Here is a 21,472-nt window from a genome sequence, read left to right as displayed (position 1 = left end):
ACACTAAAAGGCACTGTTGAACAGATGGATTTGCTTTCAGCTGGTCTATTCAATGAGGAGGACTCTCCACAAAAGAGCAGAGAATGGTGGCTGATCTATGGTAATAAAAGAAGTATATTATAGAGCACGTCTACCTGAGTTCTGAAGCAGCAAAAAGAATGCATCAAGGACCACTACACTGCTTTTAATATCAGAGGCAGCACCTACCATCAATGCACGCACAATGCGCTGTTGTGACTCCAAGAAGCTCTTACCTTCTACAGGCTCCTGTTCCAAGTTGATGTAAGTAAGGTACGCAGTGAATCCCAGCGAATACCCATTGGCACAGGCCTTCACACACGAGCTCTTTAAAGGGAGGGCAGTCCAGGTTGGCAGGCAGTACAAACCTGGCATGGTCTTCAGGTAGAACTATCAAGCTCCACCCCCTGCAGCTATGGAGATGACAAGAAGAAAGAAAAAAAGCCAAGTGGGGAAGCCAGATCAATGAAGGAGGAAGTGGGAGAAATGGGTCAAAGTGGAATAGAGTTTGGGAGAGAGGAGAAGTCCCACAATCTTTATAGGGGAATTAAAAAAATGTTTATTTATAGTCTGCTTTTCTCACTGAACATTCTATGTTCAATCATAGGCATCACATTTTATATTTAACATTTTTAAGGTCTTAGTTTTATCATTGATCTATATCCATGTTCATTATTCTTTTCTTAATTTCCAGCTACGTAATCAAAGAAATCTCTCCATTTTTTCCTGAAATTCTTGTGTTGGTCTATTGTGCATATTAGAAGTTAATTTAGCCATAGAGGCATATTCATACCATTTATTTGTCCATTCAATTGCCTCTGGACAAAATTCTGTCTAAGACTGACATATTAAACCATACAGAAACTACCCAGTAGGATCATGTTTACTGCAACAGAGAGATTCAAACTTTCCAACCTACTTGTGAAAAGTGGGCTAATTTGCCTGTCCAGATGTGGACTGCTTTGATCTTTATGTGGTCATGCAGTCCATTCTTTGCTTTGTTGGCTCACAAGCCTGAAACAAGTTTTTTCTGGAAAGCAGAAGCTTTGTAATAACCCATGGAAAACTAAGGTGGTAGACTGAGAAGTTTAAATGGCCCAGGGATAAACCGAGTGGCCCGCTCTGCAGGGGCCATTGTGGTCAGCTTCACTGGTGATGGGTAAGGGCTCAGCTCGTTGCCTCTGATCACGGGCTGTGCATGTTCCTATCCACCAGCAGCCCTTCTGGGCAGCAGCATCCCACCCACCTATACTCTATAATCAGCCTTAATCACGATTTTGACAGCACACACCTGTCTCTTTGTTGAGAAATGTGTGAACGTTCTAAGGACCCAGAGGTTGTGGCTTGCTTTGAAAAGCAAAAGGCACAAGTGAAGGTGATCAGGGCCCAGTGAAAGCATTGGAGAGCAACCCTAGCTTTGTTCATGCTGAACCTTCACCCAGATAGAACTGGGAGGTGTTGCATAATAGACTTGTGTTACAGTGATCTGCTTACAGCACTATTAGATATTCGCTTATCCAGCAATAGCACCTGAAAACCTGAATGCCAAGCAGAGGTACCACCTGTTATTGCAGAGGATTTTGAACTTTTGCTGCTGGCTTGGCGTAACTGCTGTGTATCAGTCCTGGTAGCACATTTGGACTAGAAACAAATCAATCAGCGTGTGAATCTGTGCTGAGCCAATAACCACATTACGATGCCGGGTAAGGGGGGGAGGAATCTGAGAAATGTTCTTAAAAGCTTTTTTACTTCTTTCTAATGTGTACTTACAAGTTCAGAGAATGGTGGCCCAGACACCAGAGTATTTACTGAACAAGTAAGCAATTTATGAATTAGTAACAACCAATAAGCTATCAGGTTCAATTCAAAATACAGGTCAAAATGTATGTATATTTAAATTGTGATTTATGAAGTGCACTTTGGATTCCTTGTAGACATTTGTTTTGTACCAAAGATCTAAGCCACCTGGGAGGAGCCCACAATGTGTCTGCCTTAGTACCTAGGGAAGGAATGTTGTCATGGGGAGGGAGCTAACAGAGTTCTTCCATATGGTCTTCCAATCTAACCAAACTAGCCTGGGGCGGGAAGAACATACACTGTAGGAGGTCCTGCACCATGAAGGCAATATTACAAGGGGTCCTTTATCAGAAGAGGCCAGGCTGTAAGGGAAAACATCATATTCCAAGCAGTAACAAGTTACTTTTGAAGAAGAGGTACAAGCAAGGAGTATAAATTATAACAACAACAACAACATTCGATTTATATACCACCATTCAGGACAACTTAACGCCCACTCAGAGTGGTTTACAAAGTGTATTGTTATTATCCTCATGACAATCACCCTGTGAGAGCTCCAAGAAGCTGTGACTGACCCAATGTCACCCGGCTGGCTGCAAGTGGAGGAGTGGGGAATCTCCACTTGTCCAGATTAGAGTCCTGCCGCTCTTAAATTCCACTACACCAAATATGTTGTTAAACTATCTGGATATATATACTGTGTGTGTGTGGTGCCTTTAAGTCAGAGTTGACTTATGGCGACCCCTGGTGGGATTTTCATGGCAAGAAACTATCAGAGGTGGTTTGCCATTGCCTGCCTCTGCAACCCTGGTCTTTGTTGGAGGTCTCCCATTCAATTACTAACCAAAGCCGACCGTGCTTAGCTTCTGAGATCCAACGAGATCAGGCTCACTTTGGCTATTCAGGTCAGGACTGGTGATGGTGAAATGGCCAATTTTTTGTGTACTCACTATGCCAGTTTGAAAATCTCTTTGTACATCTGCTCTCAAGGTTGTAGAGGAGTAAGATTTGGGTCCAGCAGTACCTTAAAGATAGATTTCTAGGGTATGAAATTTTGAAAGTCAAAGCTCTCTTCTTCAGACACCTGGAAATCTAGTTGCTCTTCAAGGTGCTACTGAACCTGAATCTTGCTCTTCTACTATGGATCAACACAGCTATCCACCTGAAACGATCTCAAAGTTGTGTCCACAATGAGAACGCAAACAGAACGTTGGAATACATGTGTCTGGAACTGGAGATGGTACTGGCGTCCATGTTGCCGGGATTTTGCACTCGATGCTTTCCCATCTCAGATTTATCAGCGTTAATAAGTAATCCCTGAACAAATATTCTTGTCCCTTCTCTCATCTTAGTACCATTTGCCCATCCATGAGTGCAAATAAATCACCCTGGCAACCTTTGCGGGTGGCTTATGGGGGTGGGGACAGCAGACACTGCCCTTTAGAAGAGAGCAACCCTTGTGGTCTCACAGAATGTCTGGGCTTTACTCACAACTCAGAAGACCAGGAGGCGGATCCATGGTTCCAAGTGATCTTGTCTAATATATGTATGTATATGCAGTACTGACTACACTGGCAGGGTTCTGGCCAGCTGTCGCTCATGTGAAAGATGGCATGGAAAAACAAACAGCGAACGACTCAGCCCTGAATATTAGACTCAGTATTTGTGCTTCTCTCTGGAACACAAAAGGTGACTTGTTGAAACAGATTGGGAGGGACGCAATTTTGTTAAATTCACTGCTACAGTCACAATGACAAAAAGACAAAAGACGGTGTCATCAAGAATATTAACAATCAAGACTTCAGGGTGGACTTTAACATAGTTTCAAGGGATTAGAATTATATTCCACAGATTAGGTGGGGTGGGGAATGAATTCAGAAGCACGGGGATGTAAAATGCAAAGCAAAACTGGAAGCTAAAAAAAGGCAATAATACAAAAAAACTAGGACAAAATGTAATATAAAAAAATGGATGCTGAAAGATGTTAAAGTTAAGGCTGCAAGCTGTAACTGGCAGATCATTCAATGAAATCTTTAGTTTGGTTGTTCTTAAACTCTCAGTATTCCCTACTGAGCATGCAACATTATCATTGAATTGCCCCCCCCCCCCAAACATAAATAAAAACTAGGACAGAAGACAAAGCAACTTTAGGTATATTTATGACATGTGCACTCAATAAACAGATCTCTTAGGCTTATATTCACTGAGATCCTATTGCGTAACAGATATGTACTTTTTAAAGCTATGTTTGATATTTGCTTGTCAACCTAGGTGAGCAATAATACTTCTCTGCTGGCCGTCAAAAGCCATTGAAAAGGATAATGGGCTTCCTAAAATCCTGAATGTCCCCTCTCCCGTAGTTCCAAATGACACTCAGAATTCGCGGATCATTCTGGGAAGGCTATACGGTCCCCATTAAGAATCTCTGCTTTAGTTGATTAAATAGGGATCAGTTTTAATCAATTATGCCCTTAGGTTGCAGCCTACTTATTTACAGTGCAATCCTAAAACTGAGTTAAGTCTTCCAAGGACACTGACTGCTACTTTTGGAGGTGATTTAGGGTTTTTGGTTCAATTTATATTACAACAGAAAAAGAAAATATTAAAGACAGTCTTTTCTTAACATTTAGAGCTAGTTCTTGTTTGTTAGATTGTAGGTTATCTTACAGTCCCTTCAGTGCATCCAAAGAGATACCTATAAATTTGTATTCAAACACATTTGTAAATCAAACAAATGAGTAGATTAACCAGTTCAGATGAGGAAATCTCCAAAAAGCAAAGCTATTGCATCATGTCCTCCTCTGAAATTTCTATAGTACGGAGCTGGCCAGCGTAGGAAGCCTTAAATTCGTTCTTCTTTGTGCATAACACAGAGGTACCACCTCGGCTTCTTGCTTGCCTTGAAAATCCCTGGCTGGGGTTGCCATAAGTCAGTTGCAACTTGTTGGCACATATGTATGTACTGACTCTGCTGCCTTTCTCCAAGCCACACCGGATCTGGGACCGCTGCAAAACTTTCTTTACCTCTTGGGCTCACTTTCTATGCAGTTTTCCAGCCAAAACAACTTTCCCCCTCTGCAGCTTACTAGCAATTACTTTCGGAGCACTTCAAATACTCATGAATATTTCAAGCTGTTCTGAAAGAAGGGGCCATCACAATTGTTCAGCCAATAGCTAGAGCATGCTGCTGACTGGCAGCACCATTCCAATGTTCTTCTGTATGCTCTATTTTCCCAACATCTTTTATACGTTTGCAAAGTTGTTGAGGACATAAAATTCTGGTCCCTAGCCTGGTTTTTGTGGAGCAAAACTCTCTGGGTTGAAGATCAAGGACCTGGAGCCAGTCTTGTGGAGTGGTTGCTAGTTTAGCAGGTTCTGGCAGATCCAGGAACACATTTCAAAACAAAGATGCCTACAATGCAATGCAAAGTAGAGACACACCCTTCTTGAAATCAATAGGTTTAGAAGGGTGTTATGCTGCTTAAGACTGCGCATCAACAAATAACAGAAAATACACAGCTATGAGGAACAGTTTGCCTTTTGATTATTTGGGGAAAAAATTCTTTTGGTAGATTGGCAACCTCAGTTGTGAGTGTGTATTATGTGCCTTCAAGTTGCTTCCGACTTATGGTAACCCTACGAGATAACAACATCCAAAACATCCTATCATTATTTAACAGCTTTGCTCAGATCTTATAAATTGAAGGCTGTTGCTTCTGCTTTCAACTTTTCCTGGTATTATTGTCTTTTCCAGTAAATTTTGTCTTCTCATGATGTGTCCAAAGTACAATAGCCTCTGTTTTGTAATTTTAGCTTCTAGGGAGAATTCAGAACCAGATTTAAGAATTGGCTTAAAAGAACATACTAAACTAACAAATTAGAATTCATGTCTATTGCAGAGAAGTCTCTGACTGTAGACACTGCAATAAAGCAGCTATGACCCACCTATCAACACAAGACAGAAGTCAGCATGCCTCTTTTATATTAAACATAGGGTTGCCAGCCTCCAGGTGCTGGCTGGAGATCTCTTGGAATTACAACTGATCTCAAGCCATAAAACATCAGTTCCCCAGGAGAAAATAGCTTCTTTGGAGGGTGGACTCCATAGCATTATACCCTGCTAGGTCCTTCTTCTCCCCAAACCCCGCTCTTTCCAGGCTCCACCTGCAAAATCTCCCAACCTGGAGCTGGCAACAGGTTCAGAATATGGCAGAGAGAGGTGAACGAACAACTGCCTGTACGTCTCTCCAAAAGAATTCTGAGAAATCAAAAGATATTTTCCTGAAATTCAGATGGTGCCCCTAAAATAAGTGATCGGTGTAGACCCAGTGACTAGCATAGAACGGCTGTGGACTAGCAATTTCCACCCTTTCTACTGCAGCCCCCACCCATGTTGCTCCTCAGGGTCTTCTATCTCTCAGGAGTAGATTTTCATGGGGGAAAGGGAGGGGGTTAGAAATTGGGAAACGGGAATTGATTGTAATGTGAAATCAAATGATTCTAATTCCAATAAAAATTTTATTAAAAAAAAAAAAGAGTAGATTTTCATGGAGATCAGCGGGACGCAGTGCTGGAGGGGTGCGGGAGGCAGAAAAGTTCTTTTGCTGGAATGAGGACACTTTGTAACCTGGTTTTCTCCTGTCTTTTTTTTTTAAGTATAAATTTTATTTATTTAAACTATAAACAGTAAACTTAAAAGACAGAAGAAACACAACAATCTAAAAAAACCCACACTAACAACACATATAAACTTGAAATAACAAACAAGACAAGCAGCTAATAATAATAAAAGTATAGTTTAGAAAGATGAGAAAAAGGGCAAAACTAAACTACTCCACTGATTAAAGACATTGCCTTAGTTTTTGGTTGAATGGAAGCCGTTTATAGACTTTTTACATGAACTAGATAATAATGATTTTATGATATCTGGATTTATGGATTAAGAGTCAGGAATAATAGAAAAAAGAGGGCTCTTATGTTTAACATACACTTTGAAAATGATATATATTTGTTGCGGAGAAAATCGGAACTCAATTTGTAATATGTAGGGCAGATCCACATGCCCTCAGAGTGTCCTGGCATTGCGCTAAATGTTTGCTAAACATCCGGAAGTATAGCAATTTCTGAAATCGCACTAGAAAGACGCTATACTTCTGGGTGTTTAACGAACATTTAGCGCAACGCCGGGACGCTCCAAGGGCGTGTGGATTTTCCTGTAGTCTCCTATCTTATAAATGATGGCTAAGAAGGAGCAGGGGCACCCGTCTCCAGGAATCCTCCTAGCTAGTTGCAGCAGTGTTGAATTCAGTCAAAGCACTTCTAGACCCCAGCCATGGAAATCCCACTTCCCTACTCTCAAGGGCCAAGTACGACATTTAAGGGCTTCAGCTCTTCACTCACAGTCTGTGTGCGTATGCAGAAAGAGAGAAAGTTTTAAATGTGTTTGTACTCGGTTTCTAATGATCATGCATGAAGGCTGAGTTAGATCTTCATCTCAAGCTTCCTAAAGCAAGACCCTCATGCTTCAAACGAGACTCAGGAAATCACAGAAGGCCACTGAAGAAAGATCCCCTCTCCACACATTCTCAAGAACCTGTGCAAAGATGGTTTCCTCGCTATTTGCCCCGACACCAATTGGCTAGCGCTTCACTGAACTGTTTACTAAGGACTTATCACAGAGGCTCCAGTAGCTTTTATTTTTTTTAATCAACAGTACCCTTTACATTTATCCTACCAAAGTAAACAGAGCCCATCTGGTCTTCACATGTTTTATTCAGGCAGCTGCAAGGCAGTTAGTAATGAATAAACACATTCAGAGGTTTTCACCTTGTGATTCTCGTCTCCCTTCAAGCCCCAGAAATACAGGAGCTGGTAATATATTTATTAAGCTCCAGGATTTCTGCTATTTTCACCCTAGTAAGAAATCTTATTTCGCTTGTCTAGGAAGCAGGGAGGGAAATAAACGTGCATAATTTTTTTAAAAAGCAGAGTATGACCCCCTCCTCCCACAGTTTAACTCAACAGGTGTACATCCACACAATCGCTTGTATGCATGAACAGGACTGAAATTCATCCATGTAGTAACACTGCCCATCGGCTATTGACTCTGAGGTGTGGGAGAAAGAAGAAATTGTCGCGGAACTCCCTATATTGCATCTACCCAGAAACCTGTTATTTCCATCCATGATCAGAAAAAGTAGTGGGAAGAATAAATAATTAGTATTCTCTTTTCCCCAAATGGCAGGATATTACAAGACTGATATGGTTAGTTGTTGTTGCTGTTGTTTTAAATAGGAGTAAGCTCTGGAAACATGTGGTGTTTGGGGGAATACATGGCTGATTTACAAATATTGATACAAGGTTAACAGGTAGAAAGCAAGTGGAGTTCACAAAGCAGCATTCTGAACCTCAAGGTTCTTCAGATACCCTCAACACACCAAGCTGCCTTCTTTCTCAGGCCCAATTCAAATGGCACAAACTTCTGGACTGCCTTCTCTCATATGAACCTGCTCATCCACTCCAGTCATCTTTGAAGGACTTGCTTCAGGTGCCCCTGCCGTTTGAGGCTAGATGGGTGACAACCCTAGAAGGGGTCTTTTCAGTCATGGAGCCAAACTGTTGGAACTTCCTCCCCAGGGAGCTTCGTCTCCCTGCCCCCTCTATTATTGTCTTCTGCAGTGGGTGAAGATTTTTATTTTGTTTGGCATACCTCCAATAACTGTTATTGGCTTTCCTTTCTGGCTGTGTTATATGTTCATGTGTTTGTGTTTTTATTGAATTATTTTAAACTAGCAACATCGCCTGTTGTGTGAAAAAAATACAACGGGCTCTAGAAAGGCCCCCTTCTGGTGGCAAGTGGGCACTTCGACATGGCCTGGAGGCCAGAGTGGGAGAGCTTGAGGGGAGGCACGGGGAGGAGTGTGTAGGCCATCGATTTGGCGGGCCCCCTCCCATCAGCAAGCAGGCGCTTTGCAGCGGCCTTGAGGCCAGAGTGGGAGGGCTTGAGGGGAGGCACAGGGAGTAGTGAGTTGACCATCGATTCGGCAGGCCGCCTCCCATCAGCAAGCAGGCACTTTGCAGCGGCCTAGAGGCCAGAGTTGTTGGCAATGCACCTGCGCAAGGGTAAAAAGTGAGTCGTTGCCAATACGGCTTGCCTTTTATATAGTAGGATATTATTTCAAATGTTTCAATGTTCAAATGTTTTCATGTTTGCCACCTCGAGGACCTTATTTGGGTTGCAAGACAGCATAAAAACATATAAAATAAAATAAAAACTATTCCTTTCAGCCACTATCCCATAAGTATGAGAAATGAAATAATGTGGTAAAATATGTATAATCGATCTACATAATGAGGTCCAATTCTCTGTGGGTTTTAAATACGGACCAGTTGAACTATGCTTAACAGTGCAATCCTAAGAATACTTTCCTGGGAGTAAGCCCCATCAAATAGACCTGAGTAGAATTCTGAGTAGACCTGCTTAGGATTGCTCTCTAAATATGGTAAATGCTGACAAACCCTGAATGTCAAAAGCTCAAGGGACAGGACAGAAAATACTGAAAGGGACTTAAACTTGGTATGCCAATAGATATTTTTAGACAGATATTCAAGAAATGCAACTGGGACTTTCAGCATTCTCATGAGAATGCCAGCATCCACCAAAGTTCTGGACAATCATGGAAAGCTGATAATGAATTAGCGGGCAACGCATGGACTACGGTGGGCATTTAACAACAATAAAAACCCTGCTCCTTTTGGCACATGACAACAAAACCAAACTCTTCTCATAATCAGCCCAGGCGAGGGGAGATGGGCACCCCTCTATGTCCTTCATTAACGTGGAACTGAGAGCCAAACTACAAGTGACGTCTTACACAGGTTGGACACTAGTCGGCTTCCCTCAAGTTTTGATGGGAAATGTAGGCATCCTGGTCTTGCAGCTGTAATGGAGAGCCAAGCTGTAAAACCAGGACGCCTACATTTCCCATCAAAACTTGAGGGAAGCTGACAAGTGTCCAACCTATGTAAGGCGTCACTTGTAGTTTGGCTCTGAGTAGCTTGTTTTCCACCTCTTTGTGAGAGGCAGGATGAGGAATCTTACTTGAGGGAAAAATCAGGTTTTTTCTTAATGCTCTGATCTATGGTGAGAAAGAGGGGTATCTTATTTTTGAGTGATGTCTGAGGGTTATGGGGGCATGTGAGGCAGAAGGAGATATGGTAGTGAGAGGGGAAGAGACAGGGTAGGAAATTGGAGCTGATCTCCCTTATGTTCTCTCTTGCTAGCTGCCAAAACACTGTTCTATCTGATCTGAAGCTACTGTGGAGTGTCAGGCTGGTAAAAGGAAAATTTATCCTCCTGGGTGAGCAGGCCAAGGTGGCACGTATTATGGAGATCTGGGTGGGTGAGATTAAAGGGGTATATTTTCCCCAATTAATTCCACCTGGACTTTCAGTTCAGCTGTAGCCAAGGCCTGGTGGGTGGAAACGCGAGGTCACTGTGATCTATTGCAATTAGATCCCCCCCCCTTGCTAGGCACTGTAAGCTATCCAGCTGTTTTCACATTTCAGTTGTGATTCCCACCCTTCTTTTAGCTCAGAAGCGGCCTTGGTCATCTTAGTTAATGACGCGTGCCACGAAAGGGACACGGATATGTTCATACCTGTTTGGTTTTTTTTTCCTGAATTCCCTGGAAGGTACTGATCTCAGGTGGATCTGGTCCTTTGGGGAAGGGGCACAATGGTGGTAACAACAACAACTACTACTACCGTGTGCTTATATACTGCCCTTCTGGACAGATTAGTGCCACACTCAGAGCAGTCAGTGTTATTATTATCCCCACGATACAGCTGGGGAGCTGGGGCTGAGAGAAGCAGGGCTCATGGCAGTAGTGGGAGTCGAACTAGCAGAGTTCTGATGTATAGCGCAGCCACTTAACCGCTATGCTACAGCAGTTAGGGAACTGCGGTTCTTCCCAATGGCATTTCACATTCCACATGGTTTGATGTAAGCTGATCTGGGTTTCCAATGAGGAGAAAGTTGGGGAATAAATAAAGTAAATAAATTTCCTATGTAACATTTTAGTCTCTCTGTGAAATCTCTGGGGAAGGCCACCTGGAGATTTAGGCACAGTGTTATCAGTACGCAGATGAAACGATCCTGCTCTGCCTCTTTCTTAATCTGGTTTTAAGGAGGGGTTGGATTTGCTCAACTAGCACCTGCAGCAGCGGTGGGTTGGATGAAGGTGAACAAATTCAAGCTTAGCCCTGACAAATGACAAGTGTATTTAGCAGGGGTTTGGCTAATCCTGGAGGTTACAGTCAACAAGTGCTGGGTGAAGTTTTACTCTCTGGGAAGGCCCAGATCTACAGCCTGGGCTTTCTTCCTGATCCATCGCTGATCCCAGATGATCAGGAGTACCTTTTCACCCCCTCAGAGCCAAGCTACACGTGACGCCTGACACGGGTTGGACACTTGTCAGCTTCCCTCAAGTTTTGATGGGAAATGTAGGCGTTCTGGTCTTGCAGCTTGGCTCTCCATTTAATTGAAGTTTACAGAGCGGCAGTCTACGGAAGGGAGAACATGCGGTCGGGAGGGGAGTGCAGGCATTGGACTCTCCAACCTGTGTCAGGCGTCACTTGTAGCTTGGCTCTGAGGGCCGAGCTACAAGTGACAAATGACACAGGTTGAACACTTGTCAGCTTCCCTCAAGTTTTGATGGGAAATGTAGGCATTCTGGTCTTGCAGCTTGGCTCTCCAACTGCTGTCCAATGGACTTTTCACCTGTCACTTGTCCAACATTCTGCCAAGCTGCCTACATTTCCCATCAAAACTTGAGGGAAGCTGACAAGTGTCCAACCTGTGTCATTCGTCACTTGTAGTTTGGCCCTGAGTCTGGTATATCAGTGGCAGCCATTCCCAGAGAAGTCTGGCCAGCTACAATTATAAATCTTGGCGACTTCCAGCTTGGATTATTGTAATGTGGGGCTGCCTTTGAAAAGTTCCCAGAAACTACGGCTGGTCTAGAATGTAGCAGCCCATCTGTAGGCAGGCACAATCTATTCAAATCATATTACTCCAGCCTAATTCTAAGTGCTCGGTTTTGATCTTTAAAACTCTATGTCAGGCCTGCTATCCACAGTACTGCCATATTGCTTCTGAGTATCTTTAACTGCTGTTTTTTCTAGTGTTATTTGTCTGCAGGTTCACAGAGAGCTACCGAAACATTTGTGTTCCCAGGACGGCCTTATCTAACGCAGCTAGCTACAGACCTTGGAGGAGTCTTACTTTCGCATTCCCAAGCCTCTGCTTTCTCTAGACTATGGGGGGGATTTAGAAAGGAGGGTTTGATATATTACAACATGAAACTAACACGTCATTCTCAACAAAGCTTTGTGTTTGGCCAGAAGCCTTCTTGCCTTTGGATTTATTATGGACACCTGTACTTTGAATATAATCTTTCAATAAAGACCCTTTTGACTCAAGAGACCTTGGAGTTCTTGCAGCAAGGGGTGGGAGATGAAATCAGAGTAACTTGAATTCCATAGACTGACACTCTAAATTGTCTGGGATCAAGGAATTGCAGGGAGAAGTCCTACCTCATGTTCCACCACCACCAGAGAACTGCCAGGCAGTCAAATACCAAGATGGTGGAACTTCCTCTCCAGGGAAATTTGGAACCCCTCTTAAAAGTTAGCCTCTTTCAATAGGATTTGGGTATGAATTAGTGTTGGTAGCAGATAAGAGATGCTGCTGATTTTTGCTTTCACTACATTTTGGCACATTATGGCTTCCTGGCATTTTAAATTTAATTGTGTTTATTCTTTGTATATTTAAAAATCCTTTGTATATTTAAAAAATGCAAGCCCCTTGGAGTGTGTTACTAAAAGTAGAGTACATTAAAAATAAATCCCTTCATAGGATCTCTATGAAGGGATTTATAAACCCAGAAGGGGAAATGAAAGGGCAAGAATTTCTTTCTCAGGAAATTTAGAAACAGGTAACCTGCATGTCTGGAGCAAAGGCTCCGTAATTCAGACCCCCACCCTTTAGGTCTCTCTGGAAATGTATCTGGCCATCTGTTCTTTCCAATGTTTTTGTATTAGAATGGCATTTTGCAGTTCACATGAACTTCATTTATTATGAAGCAAGTGAGATGAAGGACTAGGGCTGCCAGCCTCCAGGTAGCGGCTGGAGATCTCCCGGAATCACAACTGGTCTCCAGGCCACAGAGATCAGTTCACCAGGAGAAAACGGCTACTTTGGGGGGTGGACTCTATGGAATTATGCCATGCCAAGGCCCTTTCCCTCCCCAAACCCCACTTCCTCCAGGTTTCTCCAGGTTTCACCCCCCAGATCTCCAGGAATTTCCCAACATGGAGCTGGCAACCCTATGAAGGACATACCTTCCAGTCCCTGTTATCTTCCAAAGGATATCATCACCAACCCAACTTTCTTGTTCAAATATACAGTTCTGGAGAGCAACTGAAACAGCATTTCTTGTTACTGTTCTTTTTTAAAATGTATTTTCAGTTTTATTTTTTGTCCTGCAATCTAGTGAGGCTGGGAAAGGAACAATTGATGACGAAAGAAAAACAATATAGAAATCTCAAACATTTCCAGTTGAAGTAGGAGAACGGGCATACTTTTACAAAAATATAATATAGATGGAAAAGGTAAGATAATTAGGGTTAGATATGGTTGCCAGATGGGGACTGGAGATCTCCTGGATTTACAACTGATCTCCAGGCCGCAGAGATCAATTCCCCTGGAGGAAATGGCTGCTTTGGAGGGTGGGCTCTATGGCATTATACCCTGCTGTGGTCTCTCCTCTCCCTATACCCTGTCTCCCCCAAGCTCATCCCTAAAATCTCCAGGAATTTCTTAACCCAGAGTTGGCACCCCTAGGGCTTGAGCACCTTCCCAATGAAGCAAGGCTAAAGAAGTTCAGGGATTTCTAGCTTGAGGGTGGGAAGAATAAAGGGGGACATAACAGAGGTGATCCATGTTGAGATGTAATAATATCAGAAGTCAAAAGCCACTCAAGTTTGATGGTGATAAAGCACCTTTCTGCAAAACATGGAGTTCACTATAGTTTAGATGTTTTTTAAAAGAACTAGACAAGTTCATAGATAATATATCCATAAACAGTTATTAAAAGGGAGAGAGAGATGTAATTTCTGTTTTCAGAGACAGTATAATGGGGACAAAGGCAGTCAAGAACATAAAACCAACCATTCTAGCTCAGACGAATGATCCATCTAGTATTTATTTATTTTTTAGTCTGCCTTTTTCACTGTGACTCAAGATGGATTACACAGTGTAAGTCAAATATGATCACCAGCTGGGACGTTCAATAAACAATACAACAGGGTATACATTGCATACATTTGAAAAGAAGCATAAATTCGAATACAGGAACACAGAAACGAAACATTGCTGAAAACAAAAAATAAGTAATTTGAATAAGACATATTAAAGAAGCAGAAACTATCCAGTAGGAGCGTACTTGCAGCAACACACAGTATGAAGTAGTGGAGTTATAGTCCTAGGCAGATGTTGTAGGAGGCCTATAAGCAGGGTTCAGAGACTCGAGCCTCCCCATGTTATTACCTCCTTTTGAATCCAATTAAATTGGGGGACATCGGAAGATGCTTTGGTAAAGGGATAGGAACTGTAGACTATACTACTGCGCATGGTCTGTTGCTGTAAGTATGCTTCTACTAGGTAATTTATGCACTTTTTAATGTGTCATGTTTACGTGCTTAGGCTTTGTTTCAGCATTGTTTTAGCTCTGTATTTTCAAATTTATGCAATCCAAACCCTACTGCATGAGCCATTGCATGAATTGACTAACACTGTGTAATCCCCCTTGAGTCTCAGTGAGAAAGGGGGACTATTAATGAATGAATGAATGAATGACCTATGGGAGAATATGCCAACAATTCTTTACCCTTTGAGTCTATCCTTGTTTGTCTTGAGAATACTGTCCTATTAACTTTGTTGGATGTTCTAGTATTATAGGCGAACGTTCTCTTTGTCCACGTTCTCCATCCCCCACAAAATTTAATAAACTTTTATCATGACCTGCTGATGAGGGCCCAGAGGCATCTAGCTGGCTGATGCTGGAAGCAGAATGCTGAACTAGACAGAGTGTTGCCTTATCTAAAAAGGCAGTTCTAATGTTAAGATAAACCTGTTTTCAGATTTGTTCAATTGCCATCAGCCTTTTTTGCAAGTTAACAGGAGGAAATTTGCTAGTGCAATATTCCAGAAGCTCCCATCTGTTGTTGATAGAGAGGTCAGGAATGGACATAAAAGCATTAAAGGTGATTGAAACAGGTACTAATCCACAACAAATAAGTTAGTGGATAAATGCCCTTTGCCAGGGTTCTGGCAGAGATTGTGGCTCAGTGGTGGTGTGTTTTCATGTGTTCTGCTTAACCACAATTGCCCTGAGCAAGTGTGGAATTCAGAGTCAGTCAAGGATTTATCTTTCTGTTTTAAAACAACCATTTTCCTTGTCTCAATGACTGTAGAGGTGTGCATAGGCAACCGTGCCTGGCGAAATCTCGTATCCTAGAGCAAGGCTACATACTCAGATTTTAGTGCTCTGCATGAACTCGCTCATAGTAGTGACAAATTGGTCATTTAATGAACCAGGATAGTTCCTGCTGGGCTGCTTTCTGGGAGGGCTTCTGATGGCCAGAACCAAGCAGAGTCAAGCCCCTGTAGTTCTTCTTATGCAACAGGGGCTACTCAGTTCAGACCTTGCAGCAGCAGTGACTGGTGTTGGCTCAGAGCCAAGCTACAAGTGACGCCTGACACAGGTTGGACACTTATCAGCTTCCCTCAAGTTTTGATGGGAAATGTAGGCATCCTGGGCCGATTCCAGGTGACTAACCTTAAGGCGTTTCATGCCGCCCTCTTCCGGATCGCGACGGGGAAAATGCGAAATATCGCGTTTCCTCGCGCGAGTTTTACGCGTCGTCACGCAAAACTTGCACGAGGAAACGTGATATTTCGCATTTTCCCCGTCGCAATCCGGAATAGGGCGGCATGAAACGCCTTAAGGTTAGTCATCTGGAATCGGCCCTGGTCTTGCAGCTGTAATGGAGAGCCAAGCTGTAAAACCAGGCCGCCTACATTTCCCATCAAAACTTGAAGGAAGCTGACAAGTGTCCAACCTGTGTCAGGCATCACTTGTAGCTTGGCTCTCAGTTGTCATCACCCATGGGCAGCTGCTGAGCTGAGGCCCATTACTGGTGCTGCTAGTTGGGTCTGAGCTGAGGGGTGCCTGCTGTGTGTGGCTGCTTCACTTGGCTTGCTCCGAGGGACATTTTAACTTCCCAGTCTGCCCCTGTTCCCCAGCCACCAAGTGGAATCAATCCTAAAAAGAAAGAGGTGTGTAATTTATAGAATTCATCCCATTTTTTTTTCCTGGTACAAAATTGGAAGGGTAGAGCTACTACATATTGGCCGAAACCACACTTCCTTTTTGTTTCCGTGCCTTTTTTGCAACTACGGTGCTGTTCAAGCAGATACTTGCACACTTTCCCATTCTGCGTGTTCCCCGCCATCACCGCACCACAATTGCGCCTCCTTTCCGTACCACATGATAATGGCGGAAATCTGTTTTTGCCCAGCCCTTTTTTTTTTTTTAAAGGGCTTTCATAGCGCATTTGTACAATAAATAAAGGTCAGTGTACTGGAAAACCCACTTTGTGAGCAACAGGGTTTCCGGAGAATGTTTTAATGTGACAAATTATTTTCAAATTTGCCTGCCATAACAACCAGCCAATTGTTAGAAAGTGGTCTGTGACGAGCAAAAAATGGGCCAATCAAAGTTGAGGGGGAGGTGACCTTGCCATTTCTCAAAAGTTGGAATATCGGTATAGCGCAAAATTAACTTTTTTTTTTTTAAAAGGGGAAGTGATGTGCGCCGTCAACCCTAATGACGGAGGAGGGAACCGCCCACCATAACGCTTTACTCAGTGGTGTGTGGAGAACTGACTGCGCCACGAAGATGCACTGGGAGGGTGAATGTGATGATGCACAGCATGGTAGCGAAATGAACCCAACTGCCATGACTGCGCAAGAAAAGCGGATGGTGAGTGCGTGTGGATTTGGCCCATTGTTTCAAGAGAAGCCCTCAGTTATCAAACCCCCTCCCAAAAAGTGGGTTGGAGGTGCTATTATGGTTCCCTATGAGAAAAGGCTTTGCCCCTGCAATGAAGGAGGAATTGAGACTGTAGACCACGTTCTTCTACGTTGTCCCTTCTATCAGGATGCTCACATCAAGCTCATTACTCCTTTGACCAATAGCATACCTGGAAGAACGAGCTTGGAATATGCTAGGCTACTTCTAGAAGATGGAACTCCAACCACTACAGCCTCAGTTGCAAAAGTTTGTGCAATAGCCTATAAAATCTGCCAAATGCTCTCATTATTGGAGTTGATATAAATACCACCCTTTTATATTACTGTTTTAATTAACTATTTTAATGTTGTGCTATTTTTATTAATAATGTTAACTCTGTAATTTTGTAGTATTTCTTTTATGCTGGTCTTTGACCGTATAATAAATTTGATTTGATTTGGTTCTCTGGCAGGGAGGGGAAGAAAGATGAGTGTCAGTGCAACCCCTGGCCAATGTTGCGTCAACAGCAAATTTGTTACTTAACAACCGATAAACCTCCCCAATCTTTGAAACCTTCCAGGGAAATGTTCACTCTGAGAGACAATCTAGTAGTTCCCAAGGCAGGCCCCTCTTTTCAGTAGCAATATGGTTGTGGAAACTTCATAACTGCTTAGATTTACCCAGGGCTTTTTTTCTGGGAAAAGAGGTGGTGGAACTCAGTGGGTTGCCCTTGGAGAAAATGGTCACATGACTGGTGGCCCGCCCCCTGATCTCCAGACAGAGGGGAGTTTAGATTGCCCTCCGTGCCGCTCCAGCAGCGCAGAGGGCCATCTAAGCTCCCCTCTGTCTGGAGATCAGGGGCTGGGGCCACCAGTCATGTGACCATTTTCAAGAGGTTCCGGAACTCCGTTCCACCGCGTTCCCGCTGAAAAAAAGCCCTGGATTTACCTGTGGCATTACTTGGACTTTAGAATATGGAGCTCTGATCAAGATAATACATACTAAAATAGTCTCTATTACTATATATGGATGTGAAAGTTGGACAATGAAGAAAGTTGATTCATTTGAAAGGTGGTTTTGGAGGAGAGTTTTACAGAGACAATGGATGGCCCAAAAGACAGATAAGTGGGTCCTAGATCAAATCAAGCCTGAGTTCACTCTAGAAGCTAACCTGATGAAACTGAGGCTATCGTACTTTGGTCACATCAAGGTGAGACAGGACTCTCTGGAAAAGACAATAATGCTAGGAAAAGTTGAAGGCTGTAGGAAAAGAGGAAGACCCAACATGAGATGGCTTGACTCAATATTGGGAGCCATGGCCTTCAGTTTGCAAGATCTGAGCAAGGCTGTTAATGATAGGGTTTTTTGGAAGTCATTAATTTATACGGTCACCATAAGTGGGAAGTGACTTGATGGCATATAACACACACACATCCTGGAAGAAGGCTGTGGTTTTTAATCTCATTTGTGACTACTATTTGTTTATATATTTGCGGATAACTTACATGGATAAGCAACTAAATTTCCAGGAGATAAGCTTTCAAGAGTCAAAGCTCCCTTCCTCAGATACAAAGAGTGGAAAAAGCTAGGAGTCTTTCCCAATTCTTATATCTGACGAAGGGAGCTTTGACTCTTGAAAGCTCATCTTCTGGAAATCTAGTTGGTCTCTAAGGTGCAACTGGACTAGAATCTGGCTCTTCTACTACAGACCAACTTGGCTACCCACCTGAAACAAAAGTTTCATGGATAAATAATCAATACTACTGCATCCTTTCTCAAAAGTGGAAGAGATCTGCATTACACTGCTGGACTGGGTTCTGCGAGAGCTAGGTTTGAACCCCTGCTCTGCAATGGAAGTTTGCTGAATGAGGGTCTGTGGCTCAGTGGCAGTCCCCTGAATCTCCAATTAAAAGGATCAGGTAGTAGGTGATGCGGAAGAACTCCGCCTGGTAATTTGGAGAATCGCCGCCAAACTTAGTAGACAATACTAGCCCTGATAGATGTGATTCAGTATAGGCAGTTTCATGTGTGACCTTGGGCTACTCATACACACTCAACCTAACCTACCTCACAGGGTCGCAGAGAAGATAAAAGCAGAATGATATAAGCTACTTGGGGTCCCCACTGAATTAAAATAAAAATCAAATCCATGTAATCCTGCTACGTAGGTCCATTCTGGCTTAACTGGAGAGTCAGAACCATGCCAAACAATTTCTCACCGTTTTCTGAGCTCCACACAAGAGGTAAATTTATAAACCATCACCTAGAAAGTGCTACGAAATCAGGTAGACACATTAGTATACAGAGTGTGAACAACCCCACAGAGATCATGGAGCGCAGCAACAAGTGAACAAAGATGCACAATCAGTCTAGCTCACCTTCTAGGCAACTGGAAGATGGAGAAGCGTCAGGAACAAGGCGCCGCCAACACAAACTGATGAGATTTTCCTTTTCACGACTGTGAGATAAGGACATTAGGCTAAAGCGGGATTATCCGAGATACTTCACTGGCTGCCCTGAGACTGCCCTTACTACATACACTAACAGTGAAATCCTAAGCAGAGTTACTCCAGTCTAAGCCCATTGATTTCCATGGGCTTAGACTGGAGTAACTCTGTTTAGGATTGCATTGTAAGGTCACCTGTACATATCCCCCCCCCCCCAATTCTCCTCCTTTCTGCAACTTGAGGCTACCGACAATCCCCCTCAAGTTATTATATATCTATTCACAGAACCCTTTCTCTCCTGTCTGAAGGGAGGTCTAAAATAGATAAACAGACTTTTGGACCTACTGACAGAAATAGTTAGAACAGACATGTCAGGCATTAAGATGGAGCCTCCTGCCGGGATCCACCATCTGTTCGCAGCACTGCCAGTAAGTCCGAGCAGAAAATAGGAATGGAAAATATCTAAAAAAGCCCCGAATCAAAGGAAATGCCTGCCAAAGTTGTTCTGGATTGGTTGCACAGACCTAGGAGTTTGGCACAAAAGAGAACTTGATTTCACCCGTCTTCTTGGGTACAATTTGATTGCTTTTACTAACAGCGCAACCCTAAGAAGAATTACTCCAGTCTAAGTCCATTGAAATCAAGGGGCTTAGACTGGAGTAACTCTGTTTAGGATTGCACTATAAAACTACTAAACATCTGATCATACCTGCAGTATATACATTCAGCCTAATGTGTCAGTTTCCAGGAAATTAGGGAGAATCCGTCCAACTAACCTCAAACCCAGTCGCTTGTATCAAAAAGATTTCCAGTGCTTTTCTCCCATTTCTCATTTTTTTTTTTAAAAAAAACCCAGCTGTGGAGCAGAAGGATCTCTAAAAAGAGTCCTATGTGCTTCCAGTTAAAGATTTAACAGAGGTCTGAGGACATTTACTATGATGAGTGATGGTAAATTATTAATATGGTACATATTCAATACATAAAGTGCAGGTCTGTCTATAATGCAGCAGCAGCTCCTGTCTACACAGCTGAAAGGCTGGTGTGCCATGTTCCATTTGCTGCCTTCCCGGCTCGTAAGATGTGGGTCACGCCTGCAATATGGGTTTCTTGGTCATTAGGACAAATAGAAGAGATCCTCTTTGCGAAGCCATTTTTTAAAAGGAAAAAAAAGAGAGAAAACAGAAGCAAGCTAAAGTTACTCTGTTCTTATGGACCAGGCACATCCTGCTCACGAGAGGCTCCCCAAAAGAACAAGGGTCCCAAATAGCTGCTGTCTCCCAATGCTACTGAGCTCCTCCCACTCTTTTTGCTACCCTGCAAAGTTACTCAACATACGTGAATGTTAAGGGCTTACCTGGAGAATGACACGCCGTCTGCAATGTTAATCTGCCTGGTTTAAGATGCATTAATGGGGATGAAATCAGCACATTTCTGTACGGGCGCCTGCCATCCAGGCTGAGATCCTAGCCTCTGCTCTTCTGTTTTCAAGAAGAGAATTGGCAGATACCTCCCTCCTTCAGTGGCTTGCTTACACACATAATCTCTCTCTCTCTGCTGCAGACTCTCTCTCTAGTACAGGCTTCCTCAGTGCGGTAACAGCTCTCTCTCTTTGCTTCCTCAGAGCCAGAAGTAAGGGAACTGAGCAGTTCCAAGCCCAGCCTAATTAAAGGGCCAGCCATCCGTACAAGTCTGGCCGCCGGGAAAAAGAGAGCTGCGAGGTCTCAGCAAGTACTGTCTTGCTTCTTCTCAAGCCTGCTTGTCAGTCAGATGTAGCTAAGGAAGAGGGCAAAAATCTCAAAAAGGATCTACTGGGGACAAAACACTGGGCGAAGCCCGTACAAATAATGTAAACTTCAACAACTGTATACCGGACCAAAAGACTCCAGAATGGGCAGCAGAATGCAGGATTGTTATACAACTTTAAAAACACAACATACTTAATTTTTATAGCAAGCATATGGTTTTCACAGAATCAGGAATATTTTGAAAAGGACAGGGGAGCACAGAGCAAAGAAGAAGCAAAGGGTCCACTGCAGGGGCCAGAAGGAAAGCAAATTTGTTTCAAAGCTTCCA

General features: G+C 43.1%; 1 protein-coding gene across 1 annotated transcript in view; it reads right to left on the bottom strand.

Annotated features, from left to right (window-relative positions):
• Positions 1-20,809, bottom strand: part of VWA5B2 (von Willebrand factor A domain containing 5B2) — a 70,517-nt gene extending 49,708 nt beyond the window's left edge. Inside the window, exons 1-2 of the mRNA XM_054982741.1 lie at positions 20,754-20,809; positions 255-431 (exon numbers count right to left, since the gene is read on the bottom strand). Coding sequence (XP_054838716.1) covers positions 255-393 — 139 coding nt within the window. The 5' untranslated portion in view covers positions 394-431; positions 20,754-20,809. The remainder of the gene's footprint in view (positions 1-254; positions 432-20,753) is intronic.
• Positions 20,810-21,472: the final 663 nt, after the last annotated feature.

This window comes from Eublepharis macularius, chromosome 6 (genome assembly GCF_028583425.1).
Source record: "Eublepharis macularius isolate TG4126 chromosome 6, MPM_Emac_v1.0, whole genome shotgun sequence".
Classification (NCBI taxonomy): Eukaryota; Metazoa; Chordata; class Lepidosauria; order Squamata; family Eublepharidae; genus Eublepharis; species Eublepharis macularius.
The sequence above is the reverse complement of the archived record's forward strand: the minus strand, read 5'-3'. Positions and strand labels throughout refer to the sequence as shown.